Below are 14,140 nucleotides of genomic sequence, written 5' to 3' on the forward strand. Positions count from 1 at the left end.
AGAAAACAGGAGAGGAGTCAGTTTCAGAGAGGATGGCTTGTCATTACAAAAACCCCTTCACAGCCTCTGGTTTCTCCGCCCGCAGTCCAGGCTCTGCCGCTCACTGTCTTCTGGAGCGGTCCAGGCCGGCCTCACCTGGCCTCGCTCGCTCCCTCGGGGCGCATTCCCTCCGCGCTGAAGCAGTTCCCGCCTCAAGCGGCCGCTGAGCTCCCGGAGGAGGGGCGTCTAGCTGGTTCCAACCTCCTCGGGCGCGGAGCACCCGGACCCGCCCCCCGCGCCAGTTGCCAGGGAGCGGTTGCCATAGAGCTGAGCAGTTGTCCGCGTGCGCAGGCGGAAGTCCCGGATTGAGGCGCCGCCATTTTTCCTGCCCGGACGCGGAGCGAGAGGCTGAGAGTCGGAGACGCTATCCGCTTCCATCCGTCGCGCAGACCCTGCCGGAGCCGCTGCCGCTATGGATGATCGGGAGGATCTGGTGTACCAGGCGAAGCTGGCCGAGCAGGCTGAGCGATACGACGGTGAGTTGGGGGGGCAACGGGGGGCTGGAATTCTCGGACCCTCTGCCGCCGCCCACAGAGGCCGGGAGCGGGAGACAAAATGGCGGCATCGTCGCCGAGCCCGGCCCGGGGACGTGGACTCGGGAAGCAGGAAATAGCCCGTGGGCTCCCAGAGCGGTAGGAGGCTCCAGGCCCAGCAATTTGACTCCTCGAGCGTCCTCATCTGCAGACACAAGAGAGCTAGCAGGCCAAGGCCATGGGGTGGAGGAGTTGGTTGTAAAATGGCGGCTGGGGGGAGGGCGAGTCCTGGGGCGGGGGAGGGGGAGGAGATGGCGGGTGCTTTCTCTGGGCGAGCAATCCCCAGGGGAGCTTCTGGGCCGGTTTTGGGACGTGGTGAACAATTGGGTGGCGTGATGAAGGAAGAAACACCCGCCACATGGGGGAGAGTGGCGACCGGGAGCTGGAGCGCGGGCGCCTTTCAGGGAAATATGGCGGGTGGGGGCGGTGGCTTTTCCCCGGAGGCCCAATGTGGGGCGGCGGCTGTGGAGTCTCACAAAGGAGAACCCTTACGAGCGGAGGGCTTCTCCGGGCTTGTGGTGGGGGGCAGCCTTAGATGGGGGTGGGGGAAGGAGGGAGAGAGTGGGAATCACTGCAGTTCATCCTTGGGCGGAGGCCAGCTGAGATGCTACGATCGGATTTCCTCCCCTTAGGCCGGCACACCTTGTAGTGGCGTTTTTTAGGTTTCCCGTTCCATCTCGCCTTTTTCTAGGGAGCTCTAGAAAAACGTCTCTCACGCTCCCTCTCCTCAGACTTACCCCGCAGAGCTCGAAGTTTCTGTTACCATTTTCTGGGCTCCATAAACTGTAGAACATGGAACAGGAAACAAGGAGCTCATGACTCTCTCAGTGCCTTTCCCATGCCTGTGCCTCAGTCTACCGGTATTTAAAAACGATGACTCTCCTGTTTATACGCAGCATTATGACAAATGGAATGACCTGTTGAAAAATAAAAGTTTTTTCAAATAACGTTTAGTGACTGTTTTGGTTGACTCCCCTGGCTTAGAATGGGTGTTCTTCCTTCTTTGGGGATCTTTGCCAATCCCAAGGCACTCAGCAGAGACTTGGGTTTTTCTGTTAAGAACATAAGGGATCTCGGCAGATCCTGTTTTCTTCCCTCCATTTTTAATAAACGGTTTTATGTACAGATTTGAACATTTTTTTCCTCTTCGTTGCTCCTTTGTTTTTAAAGGTGCCATAGTCATTTTTCAAAACTTTATTGAAATGGCCCTTGTGTCTGTTCGGTCAGTTCCCCCAAACTGCTACATTTTAAAATTGCCCTTCCCGACTTGGGTCCCCTTCCCCCCATTTTGGACCTTGGTATCTGAATTGACTCCACATCCGTTAAACTAGCATTATCAAAACAAAAAATCATATACGTGGTTTTTATGTTTTTAATGCTGTTGTGGGATGCGATATGGTTGGGTTCAGGTGTCATTGATCTTGAATCAAGCCACTTCAAAATGCTGTGTGGGGACTTTTCCTTGAATGCCTTTGGTCACGTGAATAGCCTTAGGGCTAGTCCATGTGTGTCGTCATTCATTAGGATTCGGGAATTTGAAAATTAGGAGAAAAGACCTCGAACTCAAAATTTAGTGAAGATTTCTAAATTTCGTTTCATAAATCCTTAAATTGCTCTTTATATTGAACAAGATTCTTGTTAGGAGGCGGAGGGGAATATGATGGGAAGTACAGCTCAAGGTCAGATTTGTCTTTATTTCAGTATTTAAAAGTCAAAGCAACCGTAGGTGTACTTGTAATGAAAGTTTTTTTCTTCTCCTCTTGCCCCAAGTAAGTAAGTTCCCCTCTTAATCTATCACTGCCCTTGGGAAAAAACTCGAAATTATATTGGAATGTTTTCTTTTCTGTAGGGATTTAGTCTTTGAGTAAAACTGCTGTGATCACCAGAAAGGAAAGTTTTTGTTTTGTTTTTAAGAACTTGTTTTAAAAACTGATTGGAAGCTCGTGATTGTAGCTTCCAAGTGACAATTCAGTATGAAATCATATTTTGGAATTGAACATTGTTTAATTGGTTGTTCAACGCAGGACTGTGTAACCACATCCTTAACATTGATTAAATGTTAGAGGTGTCCTTCAGGATCAAAAGGTGGGGGCGGGGGGGGCAGCGGCTGGGCTATAAGATCTACCAGGTGGAGCGTAACTCCTTTGATTCTTGGGCACAAAATTGGAAGGGATTCATTGGAAAGGAAGAAGAGGAAGACAGTCATTAGAAATCAGTCTGTACCTGTGTCCATTCCTTAATTGGGTGCAATAATTCAGTTTTGTTTGTGGTAACAAAAAATGATTCCGTGGTTTTAGTTATCAAGCAATTTATCAAGTATGGGGAAGATGAAAAATACATTTGACGATTTGATTTGTGGTAGTTGGCTATGAATATTGGCTTTTCTTCTTGTTTCTGCAGTACTTTGTTTTTATTTTGCACATTATGTTGAACCTAATACTTACCCTTTTTGGTAGCATCATTTAATTCTGTACTGGAGAATTGGAATCGATTGATACTGGAGGACGGACGAACTAAGCTGCCTTCAGGAAAAGGACAGTTTGGGATTGCAGACAGAAAAAGTACAGAAGTTTGGGGCCAGGACGGTCGACTTTCAAGATTAAATCTAGCCTTCTGTTATGTAACAACAGTAGTGTCAGGGATAGTTTTTATATCATTCATAGCCATATTAAGCGGATCATCTTTTAGCATTCCTGAAGTCTTAAACTTCGCATCATGTATATGAACCATACGCGGGATAGTGGTGGGGAAATGAGTACTTTTTACGTTTTTTTGAGAATAGAGGGGTCCGCATAAACTACATTTGGGTTGTAGGGTAGTTGTTGGTTTTGTCCTTTCCTCACTTCTCCGTGTGGTGATTAGCTCCACGTGAGGTCGGGGTAAAATTTTGATGGATTACGTTTGATTCAATCTGTGACTACAACACCAGGAATGCATCTTTTCTGAGTGCTTGAGAGCGCCCCCTTTTTTGACACCAGAGCCCCATCTCTGACTTATTCTGAGGGGTGGGGTGCATTTTTTGAATCAACTGCTTAATGTCCAGCTTGTTAGGGAAAAAGGGTGGGTAAATTAACTTAGTAATGAGTTTAAAAGCACAGGCTAAGTATCAATCCTTTGACTATGTCAGTAATTTTTGTTGTTGCTGTTTTAACTAACTTGATTGAATGTTTTTTCCTCCTACCTAATCATAAACAGAGTTGGATAATGCAGTTAGAAAATTCCTCCTACTTTTGGTTTTTGTATTTAAAGTAGTTGCTCTTTTGTGATACTTTTGTTCATGTACACTATAGTTTTGTATATGCACAGTACAGTATTGTGCATATTGGGCATTATTTCTGTCTATTTTGTTGGTTTACAAAACCATGGAATAGAATGAAATCATGAATCTTTGCAGTTTGAGATGGTAATAGGGTAAATTCTTACTGTGGACATTTCTAGGCACTCTTCACCTTTGTATGAAAAGGTCTCAATTTGAATTCTAGAATGGGGAGGAACACAAATAATTAAACTTGAGCAAATTTTGGATTTAGTGCAAGCAAACCTACTGAAAGCCCATACAAACAGTTTTCATGGTTGTTTAATAGGTTGGTCAAGGAAACATGAAATATTTAAAAAATTTCTTGACTTTAACCTGGTAAAGCAAGTGAAATTTTATCATAGTAAATTAATGTATCTAATTTTACAAATGAGTTTCAAGTACTTTAAGAAGTTGATCTGAAAGCATCTTTTTTTTCCTTTGAAGGTCTGTAAGGCTTATTTTGCAGAAGTTTTCAGCCTTATATTTCAGTAAAGTATGTGTATTTAAACAGTAATGACAGGCATAGGATAAAGGTTAAAATTTTAAACTTTATAAAAATTCTGCGTTTATGTAGAACTTCACATTTCGCAGGCTACCTTCACATAATTTTTTATTTCATGTGATAATGTAGGTAATGTTATTTTTATTTTATGGTTCACGAAAGAGAATTTTGAGATTTAGTGAGTAAAAAAAAAATTTTGTTCTATATCACATGACTAGTTGGCAAGTATATAGGAAAGCCAGAATTTGTCTGACCTTTAGACCAGCCAGTACTCTTATTTCTCCTGAGCCACTCACAAAAGACCTATGTGAAACTAAATCAGATGGTGCCTTGTGGGGGAAGGGAGTATTCTTATTTTTTTAAGCAGTTACTTCACATAATATGTCTTGGTATTTGTGACGACTAATATCCATTGTAACCTTTTGTTTTCTTTCAAAAACAAGGCACCGTGAGTGAAGCTAGAGTGAGGGATTGTAGGTAATTTAAGTGTTGGTATTAACATTTTTTTGGTTTATCACTATGTCTGTACTGGGATATAGCTTAGTGCCATGCATTTCTATAAAGTACTTTTAAAAGGTGTCTGCCCCTCACCCTAGTCTTAATGGATGCAACCCTTAAATTAATGACACAGTCAGAAATTTTGGGGCAGGGAGGTTGGCAAATGATTCACAAATGTTACAAATAGTAGCTTAGCTAGCTGTCAAACAGAATCTGTTCAGGGGTAGTGGGAAACAATTATATATTTACTGTTTTTGAAATGATCAGTTAACAGTTTGATACAGTTACATACTGATATATCGAAGTTGACAACTTGGTTTGTTCAAATAACTTTTACTGTTTGAGTTTATGGAATATTCATGCAGGTCACACTCCTAGGAACAGTTTCAGAAGTTCATTTAAGTTTACCAAATTGTGATAACAACTGCCATAATAATAAAAGGGTCATGATAATTTATAATACAAATTGAGATAACCTTGAAATGAAGGGATGAGAATTCATAATCGTGCTGAAATGGGTTGTCTTGAGCTGCAAACTTGACCTGTGATCATCCTGTGTGTATTTGTGTGTGTATATGTATGCATGCATGCATGTGCGCGCTCAGTTATATCCAACTCTCTTGGTACACTAGGGACTGTAACCCATCAGACTTCTCTGTCTATGGGGTTTTCTTGGCCAGAATACTAGAATGGTTTGCTAATTACTCCTTCAGGGTTTCTTCCTTACCCAGGGATTGAACTCCTCATCTCTTGTGTCTCCTGCCTTGGCAAGTGCATTCTTTACCACTGAGCCACTTAGGAATCCCATGATCATCCTACTGAAGACCATTTCTTGCTGCACTGCTAGTTGTCTCACTGAGAAAGTTCCCTAAGCTTTGTCCATCCCCCTACCACCAAGATCTTAGATCTGAACCCCCAGAATATTGGTTTTCTTTCCAGTGAAGTTATCATTTGGCAGAATGTTAAGACAAATGAAAGGCAAAGTGAAGGCTTTCCCCTTCTCAGTCCCCTTTCCCCCAAATAGGAGCTAGAAAAGTCATGGATATGGTAGTTGCTGAAAATAGAGCTTGCTGGCACACCAACTAGTCAATTTGACTGATAGTGTCAAAGCCAAGTGTGTTGGTTTTATATATGTCTACTTTGAGCTAGACTTTGTATAAAAATACTTGCCTTAGGTGTTAGCAGCAGTGTCTGTCTGATGTTCAGAACTTTCTCCTCCAAATAACATTTTAAAAAAGTTATTTGTCTGTACTAGGTCTTAGTTGTGGAAGAGGGGCTCTTTAGTTGCAGCGTGTGAACTCCTAGCTGCAACATGTGGAATCTGGTTCCTTGGCCAGGGATCGAACCTGGGCCCTCAGCATTGGGAGCATAGAGCCTTAGCCACTGGACCACCAGGGAAGTTGCCCAAATAACATTTTTAAAGCCTTCACCTGAGTCTTGTTATGACTTACATTTAGAACACCAAATCCTGAATAGTTTAGAAAGCATGATCATTATGCTGATTTGTCTTTTTTGAAATTTAATCTTGAATTTATTGTCCCTCTTCCAGTGGTTCATTACAGTAGCTGGGTAGATCAGTTATTGATTTGTGATTAGGGCAGGATTTTATCTAGCTAAAGCAGTATGAAATGTGTTTGTTGAAGTCTTTGTGTAAAATTTCAAGGAGACACATTACTATGAATAAGAATTATGACTTTCATGCTTTGGCAGAGGCCTTGGAATCACTCTGAATTCCCCATCTGTAGAATGGAGATTAATAGTGTCTACCTTGCATGCTAATTTACAGGGTGTTATGAACTTGTGGGGTTTCGTATACTACAACGTATAATTACAAGGTAATAGTATTAATTGTGAAGACTTTGTCTTACCCATTGTCAGAGATGATGTGAATGTTTTTGCTGCAGAACTACATGTTAGAGAATAACCTTTCTTAAGTTATACTTAACAAGTGTATTCTCATGGATTTAGTGTTCAAGTAATATTTGTATAAAGGTTTTCAAAATAAAATCCTTAATCTTAACTCTTCTTTAAAATTGCATATCCAGAAGATGAAGGTTGTCCAAATTTATTCTCAAGCAACATAAAGCTGTTCTTTGGCCATTATGAGCTGATATGTAGTTCTTTTTGGGCCCTATCATGGCATGTGCGATTGTTCCCTGACCAGAGATGGAAGCTGTGCCACCTACTAGTGGACTGCCAGGGAAATAAGAGGGACTTCCCTGGCAGTTCTTTGGTGTTAATTTCAGGTTAATATCCAGGAGGATATACTGATCTCCCTAGCAAATGCAGTACCTGTTGTGTATGGGTTTGGAATGAAAGGCTCCACAGTTAAAAAAAAAATAAAAATAGATCAGTGTTAAAAATATTTGCATGTTAACAGTCTCAGGTTACTGACTAGGAAAAATTATTACTAGTTTCATGAGAAGTGATTCTGAAGGCTTAGTGTAAGCCTTGGGCAGTGAATGGGTTCTGATTAAAGCTATGAATTAATACTACTAAGTCCTTGGTGGTTAGTCATTCGAAGATACAGTAGGACTTTGGAATGGCTGTTGTGACTTGTGTTGTAGAGATGTGTCCTGTTTAAGAGTGTATGTGATTAATTAATTTGCCCATAATGGGCTAAATTATAAATTAGTAAACATTTATGATAGAATTACCATGAAAATTTCAAAACATGCCCTTTGACTATAAAAATATCACTTGGGACAGTTGTGATTTTGCTTCTATAAGTTTGTCAAAAGGTATTAGTACAAACTTTTTTTGTGTGTGTGCAGAGTAGACCCCTCCTCCCCCAAGTTAAACTCTGGGAACTTCCTGGTGGTCCAGTAGTTAAGACCCTGAGCTCCCAATACTGGGGGCATGGGTTCAGTTCCTGGCCAGGGGACTAAATCCCTCATGCTGCATCTAAAGATCCTACATGCTACATCTAAGACCCAGGGCAGCCAAATAAAATAAAAATACATCACTATGAAAGTTTTGTGTGAAATTCTGCAGAAATTATGGAACGATTTAGACTTTGAGCTCTTTTTTTTCCTCCCTTCCCATGTGTACCTTTGGTCATTTACTTTCCCAGTCTTTTTCTTTCTACCTTTACCTTCTCTTCACCTTATCTTTTTGGTTCTGCTACAGATAGACATGTTTGCATGCCTGAGGAAGTATCTTCTTAAATTCTGAGAGGAGAAATCTGTTTTGAGTAGAGTAAGAGGGATTTTCCCTTCTCCGTCAATATTGAGACTAATGAGAGAGATAACCTCTCTGCAATCAAAATAGTAAAATCATGTCTTGTTTTTCTACCTGCCAGAAACTAATTAGGAAATTTTTAAAATTTTTTTAAGGGTAAGTGTTTTTTTATTGGACCGGTTGCATGGCTTATCAGATCTTAGTTTCCCAACCAGGGATCAAACCTAGGCCCTTGCCAGTGAAAGGGGAATTCCCAAGGCTAAAATTTTTTTACTCTTTTTTAAGAGAAGATATGAATTCATTTTAGAGTGAGAGGCTCCTCTGTTTAGGCTGGTATGTGAATAAGAAATGGTACACATTTGAGTGTCAAGATTATTGTGTTTTGAAAAGCCTTAGTATTCAGAGTATGTACCAGGCACTTGGGATTCATCAGTAAACAAAATAGACAAAAAGTCCGTTCAAGGGGCTTATTTTGCAGTGAATGTATAAATGCTTTTATTTTTTAAAATATTTATTTGGCCGAGACAGGTCTTAGTTGCAGCACTCAGGATGGGATCTTTGTGTCATGTGGGACCTTTTGTCAGAGCGAGAGGGCTGTAGTTGTGGCTTCAGTTGTTGAGGCACAAGGGCGTAGTTGCTCTGCAGCGTGTGGGATTTTAGTTCCCCAGCCGGGCGTCAAACCTGTGTCCCTGCATTGCAAGGCAGATTTTTAACCACTGGACAACCAAGGAAGTCCCTGTATAAATGCTTTATAGAATTACTCTTCAGTTCAGTTGCTCAGTCGTGTCCGACTCTTTGCAACCCAATGGACTGCAGCACGCCAGGCCTCCCTGTCCGTCACCAACTCCTGGAGTCCACCCAAACCCATGTCCATTGAGTCAATGATGCCATCCAACCATCTCATCCTCTGTCGTCCCCTTCTCCTCCTGCCCCCAATCTTTCCCAGCATCAGGGTCTTTACCAATGAGTCAGCTCTTCACATCAGGTGGCCAAAGTATTGGAGTTTCAGCTTCAGCATCAGTCGTTCCAGTGAACACCCAGGACTGATCTTTAGGATGGATTGGTTGGATCTCCTTGCAGTCCAAGGGACTCTCAAGAGTTTTCTCCAACACCACAGTTCAAAAGCATCAGTTCTTCAGCGCTCAGCTTTCTTTCTTTATAGTCCAACTCTCACATCCATACATGACCACTGGAAAAACCATAGCCTTGACTAGACGGACCTTTGTTGGTAAAGTAATGTCTCTGCTTCTTAATATGCTGTCTAGGTTGGTCATAACTTTCCTTCCAAGGAGTAAGCGTCTTTTAATTTCATTGCTGCAATCACCATTTGCAGTGATTTTGGAGCCCAGAAAAATAAAGTCAACCACTGTTTCTGCTGTTTATCCATCTTATCTGCCATGAAGTGATGGGACCAGATGCCATGATCTTAGTTTTCTGAATGTTGAGCTTTAAGCCAACTTTTTCACTCTCCTCTTTCACTTTCATCAAGAGGCTCTTTAGTTCTTCTTCACTTTCTGCCATAAGGGTGGTGTCATCTGCATATCAGAGGTTATTGATATTTCTCCCGGCAATCTTGATTCCAGCTTGTGCTTCCTCCATCCCAGTGTTTCTCATGATGTACTCTTCTGTTAGCATGTGTAATTAAGAGTTAATTTGAGTTAGTCAGTAACAACACTGGTGTTTGGTATAATTGTAGGGCATTATATCTGGTGCTGGCTCCTGTTCCATATCAAAGACTTGTAGAAAGCTACATTTTTTCTTCATTAATTAACTAGAGTTAAGTGATATTAACAAAAGTTTTCCTCAAAAAATATTTTTGTAGACTGTGATAATAAAATCCTATATCAATACTATCTGTTATTTATTGGCAGCTATTGCAGGTGCTTACTATTATCTCAGTCCTCAAAAACAACCCTGCAGAGAAGGTACTACCTATTTTACAGATAAAGATGAAGAACCTTAGGAAAAGTGACAGTAGGGGATCACTGGGATTCAGCTAGTCTTTTCATTTCCAAGCTGATATTCCACTCACTTTCGTATTTATATGTATGTAAACAATAGTTCAAACCAGTTGCTTTATTTTGTTCCTTACATTTTAATTTTATGACTCAAAGGTTGCTTTGAACTGTCTTTTGGCTTAATTCTGTTACCTTTCATATAGGAAGAAACAGAAGAGTATAGTACGTAGACTTGAGTATATTTTCTAGTGAAGAGAGACGAAAGTAGTTATGAAACAAATTAATTTCAGCTGGGGATTGTGTCTGTAACTTTGAGTTTTACTCCAGTCAGCTGAGTTACTGGTTCACTTAATTATGTAATATTCATTTTCTATGATCTAGCGTAATGTTGAGTGGTGAAGGCCTGCAAGGTGAGGCCTCAATATACCCCAAGTGACATCAACTTTTAAGGAAGCACCAGGATTAGTGAGGGAGTGTCCGTGAATATTTTCCCTCAGTGGTTGGTTTTGCTTTTTTTTTTTTCAACTTTAGTCTATTTTACCTATTTCCACTTTCTAGGTCTGTTTTTTCCTCAGGATGATGGATTCAGATTTGCTGCATTTGCAATTCTTTTAATGCAGCACTGTCACATAGTTCTCTTGGAACTATGCAACATAGGGACTCTGGGTGTTTTGATCATTTTGGAGAAGAGGTGTATAAAATCCTGCTTTTCCCCCCAAATAACATGAATGGAATTTCATTTTTTTTGCTAGTTGTTAAGGATTAAAGAGAATTTAGAAAGACTCTACCCTCATTGTTCTTTCCAGACAAGAATTGGTCTCAGTGTTACACGTCACAGTAAAATTCAGTTGTAAGAAACTGTTCAGATTTATTAGATTATATAGTTTTAACATGATTCCTTAAATATAATCAGTAGAATTCCATTTATTATTTTGGAATTTTTCTGTTTTATATTTTAAAGAAGTGTCTCCTTTCCCATTACCCATTGTGACAGTCTTTGTTTCTTTCTAGCTTTGAAGTCTTAACTAGAGCTTATTCCTCAATCCCCTAGCTTTTTCATATGACTGTTGAATATGATCACATGGTTATTTTATTTAATCAAGGAATCAAGAAATTAAACAGTGTTGAGCATGAGAAAAATACTACTGTTTGTAAATTCTTGATATGAGACTGAAGCTTAGAAGCTCTAGGAACTTAATGATACAACCTTTCTCTTTATGTATCTTTTCGGCAGATGGCTTTTCAGGTGGGTCTTTTGACCTTGGGTTTAGACCAGTTGCTAAGTCAAGTCAGTTTTTCCTCTTCCCAACAGTTAATATATACTGTTAATATGGTTCTTCTTCCTTCATTTTTTACAACTATAAAAGATGCTAACTACATCACGACATACCATTGATTAAGAAAAGTCTGGGTTTCAGAGATGTTGTGTAAAAATGTTTCCTAAAATAAATACGTATTTGTAGTATATATACATAATATGCTACATTCTTTCATTGAAAAGTCATTATGTATATGTTATTCAGCCATGTGCCTTTTTCCCTCAACAAAGCATCTTGAATATAAGAAAAGTTTTTAAAATAAAAATTGGACCATTTCAACCAGTCTAGCATGAAAATTTTAAAATTTCTCATTTGTTCACCTTTGTCAGTCTACCTTTAAGGAAGGAAACCTTTCTAAGAGATTTTACTGTACAGCCAGGGTTGACAATCACTGGAATAGATCATTTTTCAAACATGTCACTGAATTAGAGTCACTGAGAGTGCTTCTTATGGTATTTGATATATAATGGAACTATATGTAGGCTTATTCTGTTTTTTTCCTAGTCTCCTGTAAATGTGTTATCATAGTTTCATAATTTAAAAAAGTTAAAAATTTAAGGCATTTGATGGGTACTCAGCTGTAATACAAACTTCAGGTATATAGTTGGATTTGACTAGATGACTTTGTAGAACTCACTTCTTAGAGGCTTTCTCAGCCATTTTTCCAGAGTTAAATATTATAATTATCGGAGACCCTGAGTTTGAGAATATGGGAAATTCTGTGGCAATACTGCATAGTTTTTTGTCTAGTTTTTAAAAAAATTGTCAATTCTTATTTCTGAGTGGCACTGCATACCTTATGGATGGACCTCTGACTATTTTTCCCCCTTAATTTAATATAGTTTATTGATTTCTGTCACTTTTCCCTGTATCTGCCTCTGTATTTTCATACTATGTTTTGATTAGTTGATAGGATTAGGACTTCACTTCTTCCTCTTCACAGTCATTTCTAAAGATTTCTCCTGTATATCCATTCTTGTACTTTTTTCCCTTTCATTGTACTTTTTAATCAGTAGGTATTTATTTAACATTTCTTAGGAATGTTCCCCCTTGTGAATGATAAAATAATTTATGATACCTAATACAGAGGAGTAAAACTCCTAGTAAAAGGAGTTGAGTTTTCCTCCTGGAGAAGGAAATGGCAGCCCACTCCAGAACTTTGCCTGGAAAATGCCATAGATGGAGGAGCCTGGTGGGCTACAGTCCATGGGGTTGCAAAGAGTTGGACACGACTTCACTTTCACTTTTAGTTTTCCTAGTGTTAATAGATGAGATACTCATTGGGGTGGATAAGATTTGGATGGTGGGAGAGGGAGATTGCTTTAGATGTATCATCAAAGGTATGATATGCGGTGAAGCATTTGAGGCCTAAGAATGGAATTGTCTGGGCCAGGAAAAAAAAATGAAGCCAGATTATACAAGAGGCTTTATAGATTTAGATTTAAGTTCTGTGTGTATTTTTTGTAATGATAAAAAGTTTAATTCAGCAAGAGTATAAAACAAAGCACATAATGCTCCAAAGTGTAAATAGTAAAAATTGACAGAACTATGGGAAGAAGTTGACAAACCTATTACTGTATTGGGAGGTTTCAGTAAACATCTCTTAGTAAATGGTAAGTCAGGCAGACAAAAAACAAGTGTAGAAGCTTGAATGAAAAGACATAAAAGAAAATATATACCCAACTGTAAGAGAATATACATTATTTTCAAGCACAAATAGAACATTTATAAAAATGCTTTATGTAATCATAAAATAAGTCTGCAAATTTGAGAGTAATCCTTATAGGCCATTGAATTTTAAATTAATTGGTACACAAATCACCCAGAGGTTGTCTTTAAGTAGAGATTATAACCAGAGGGTTGTGATGGTGGTTGGGATTCTGCTTTCATAAGCCAGCTGATGTCTGATGTTACTTGTCTGCAGACTGCACTTCCTGTATGAAGGATTATAGATGATTTTCTTCAACTGCAGCTTCTTAGTTTGAGTTTCTCGAGAAGTGGACCCTGAAACAAAAGATTTAGGAGACAGTGATTTACTTTGTTGGTGAAGGAAACATCAGTTGGAACATGAGGGCCAGCTGATAGTCAATGAAGGTGTATTATCAGGCTAACTACCTCTGTGGGCAGTTGTTACTGAATTACCATGGAAGAACTTTGAAGACCAGTGTCAAACATATGTCTCATAGCCTTCTGCTGGAAAAAGAGAGAAGTCAGTGTCTGACTTCAAAGGACAGGCTGATAGGCTTATTAGGGACAAATGCAGCTGGTGATTTGAAGTTGAAGCCAGTGCTCATTTCTTGATTTCTGAAAATCCTTGGGCCCGTAAAAATTCCTCTTAATCTACTCTGCCTGCACTCTATAAGTGGAACAAAAAAGCCTGGATGTTTGGCACATCTATTTACAACATGCTTTATTGAATATTTTAAGCCCACTGTTGAGGCCTACTGCTTTAAGAAAAGAGATTCCTTTGAACATATTGCTGCTCATTGACAATGGCACCTGGTCACCCAAGAGCTCTGATGGAGATGTACGATGAAATTAACGCTATTTTCTTGCCTGCTAACACAACATACATTGTGCAGCCCATGGATTAAGGAGTCATTTGAAGTTTAAAGTCTTATTGTTTATGAAGACTGATTCCTCTGGTGGATTTGAGTGAAGTAAATTGAATATCATTTGGAAAGGATTCTCCATTCTAGATGCCATTAAGACTAAGTTCTGTATTCTTTATTTAGCTCATTACTGTGTCAAGTGCTTTGTCAACACTCCAAGTGCTTACATCTTCCTGGATTCCTGTTTGTTTGTTTTTAAAT

The 14,140-nt window shown here is 39.7% G+C and overlaps 1 protein-coding gene across 2 annotated transcripts in view; it reads left to right on the top strand.

Moving 5' to 3' along the window:
* The first annotated feature begins 335 nt into the window (after nucleotides 1–335).
* Nucleotides 336–14,140, top strand: part of YWHAE (tyrosine 3-monooxygenase/tryptophan 5-monooxygenase activation protein epsilon) — a 35,457-nt gene continuing 21,652 nt past the window's right edge. The window contains exon 1 of one of the 2 annotated variants that reach the window (XM_065911064.1): nucleotides 336–515. In XM_065911064.1, coding sequence (XP_065767136.1) covers nucleotides 452–515 — 64 coding nt within the window. In that variant the 5' untranslated portion in view covers nucleotides 336–451. The remainder of the gene's footprint in view (nucleotides 516–14,140) is intronic. The other variant, XM_065911063.1, reaches the window with a different exon arrangement.

This window comes from Muntiacus reevesi, chromosome 18, assembly GCF_963930625.1.
Source record: "Muntiacus reevesi chromosome 18, mMunRee1.1, whole genome shotgun sequence".
Classification (NCBI taxonomy): Eukaryota; Metazoa; Chordata; class Mammalia; order Artiodactyla; family Cervidae; genus Muntiacus; species Muntiacus reevesi.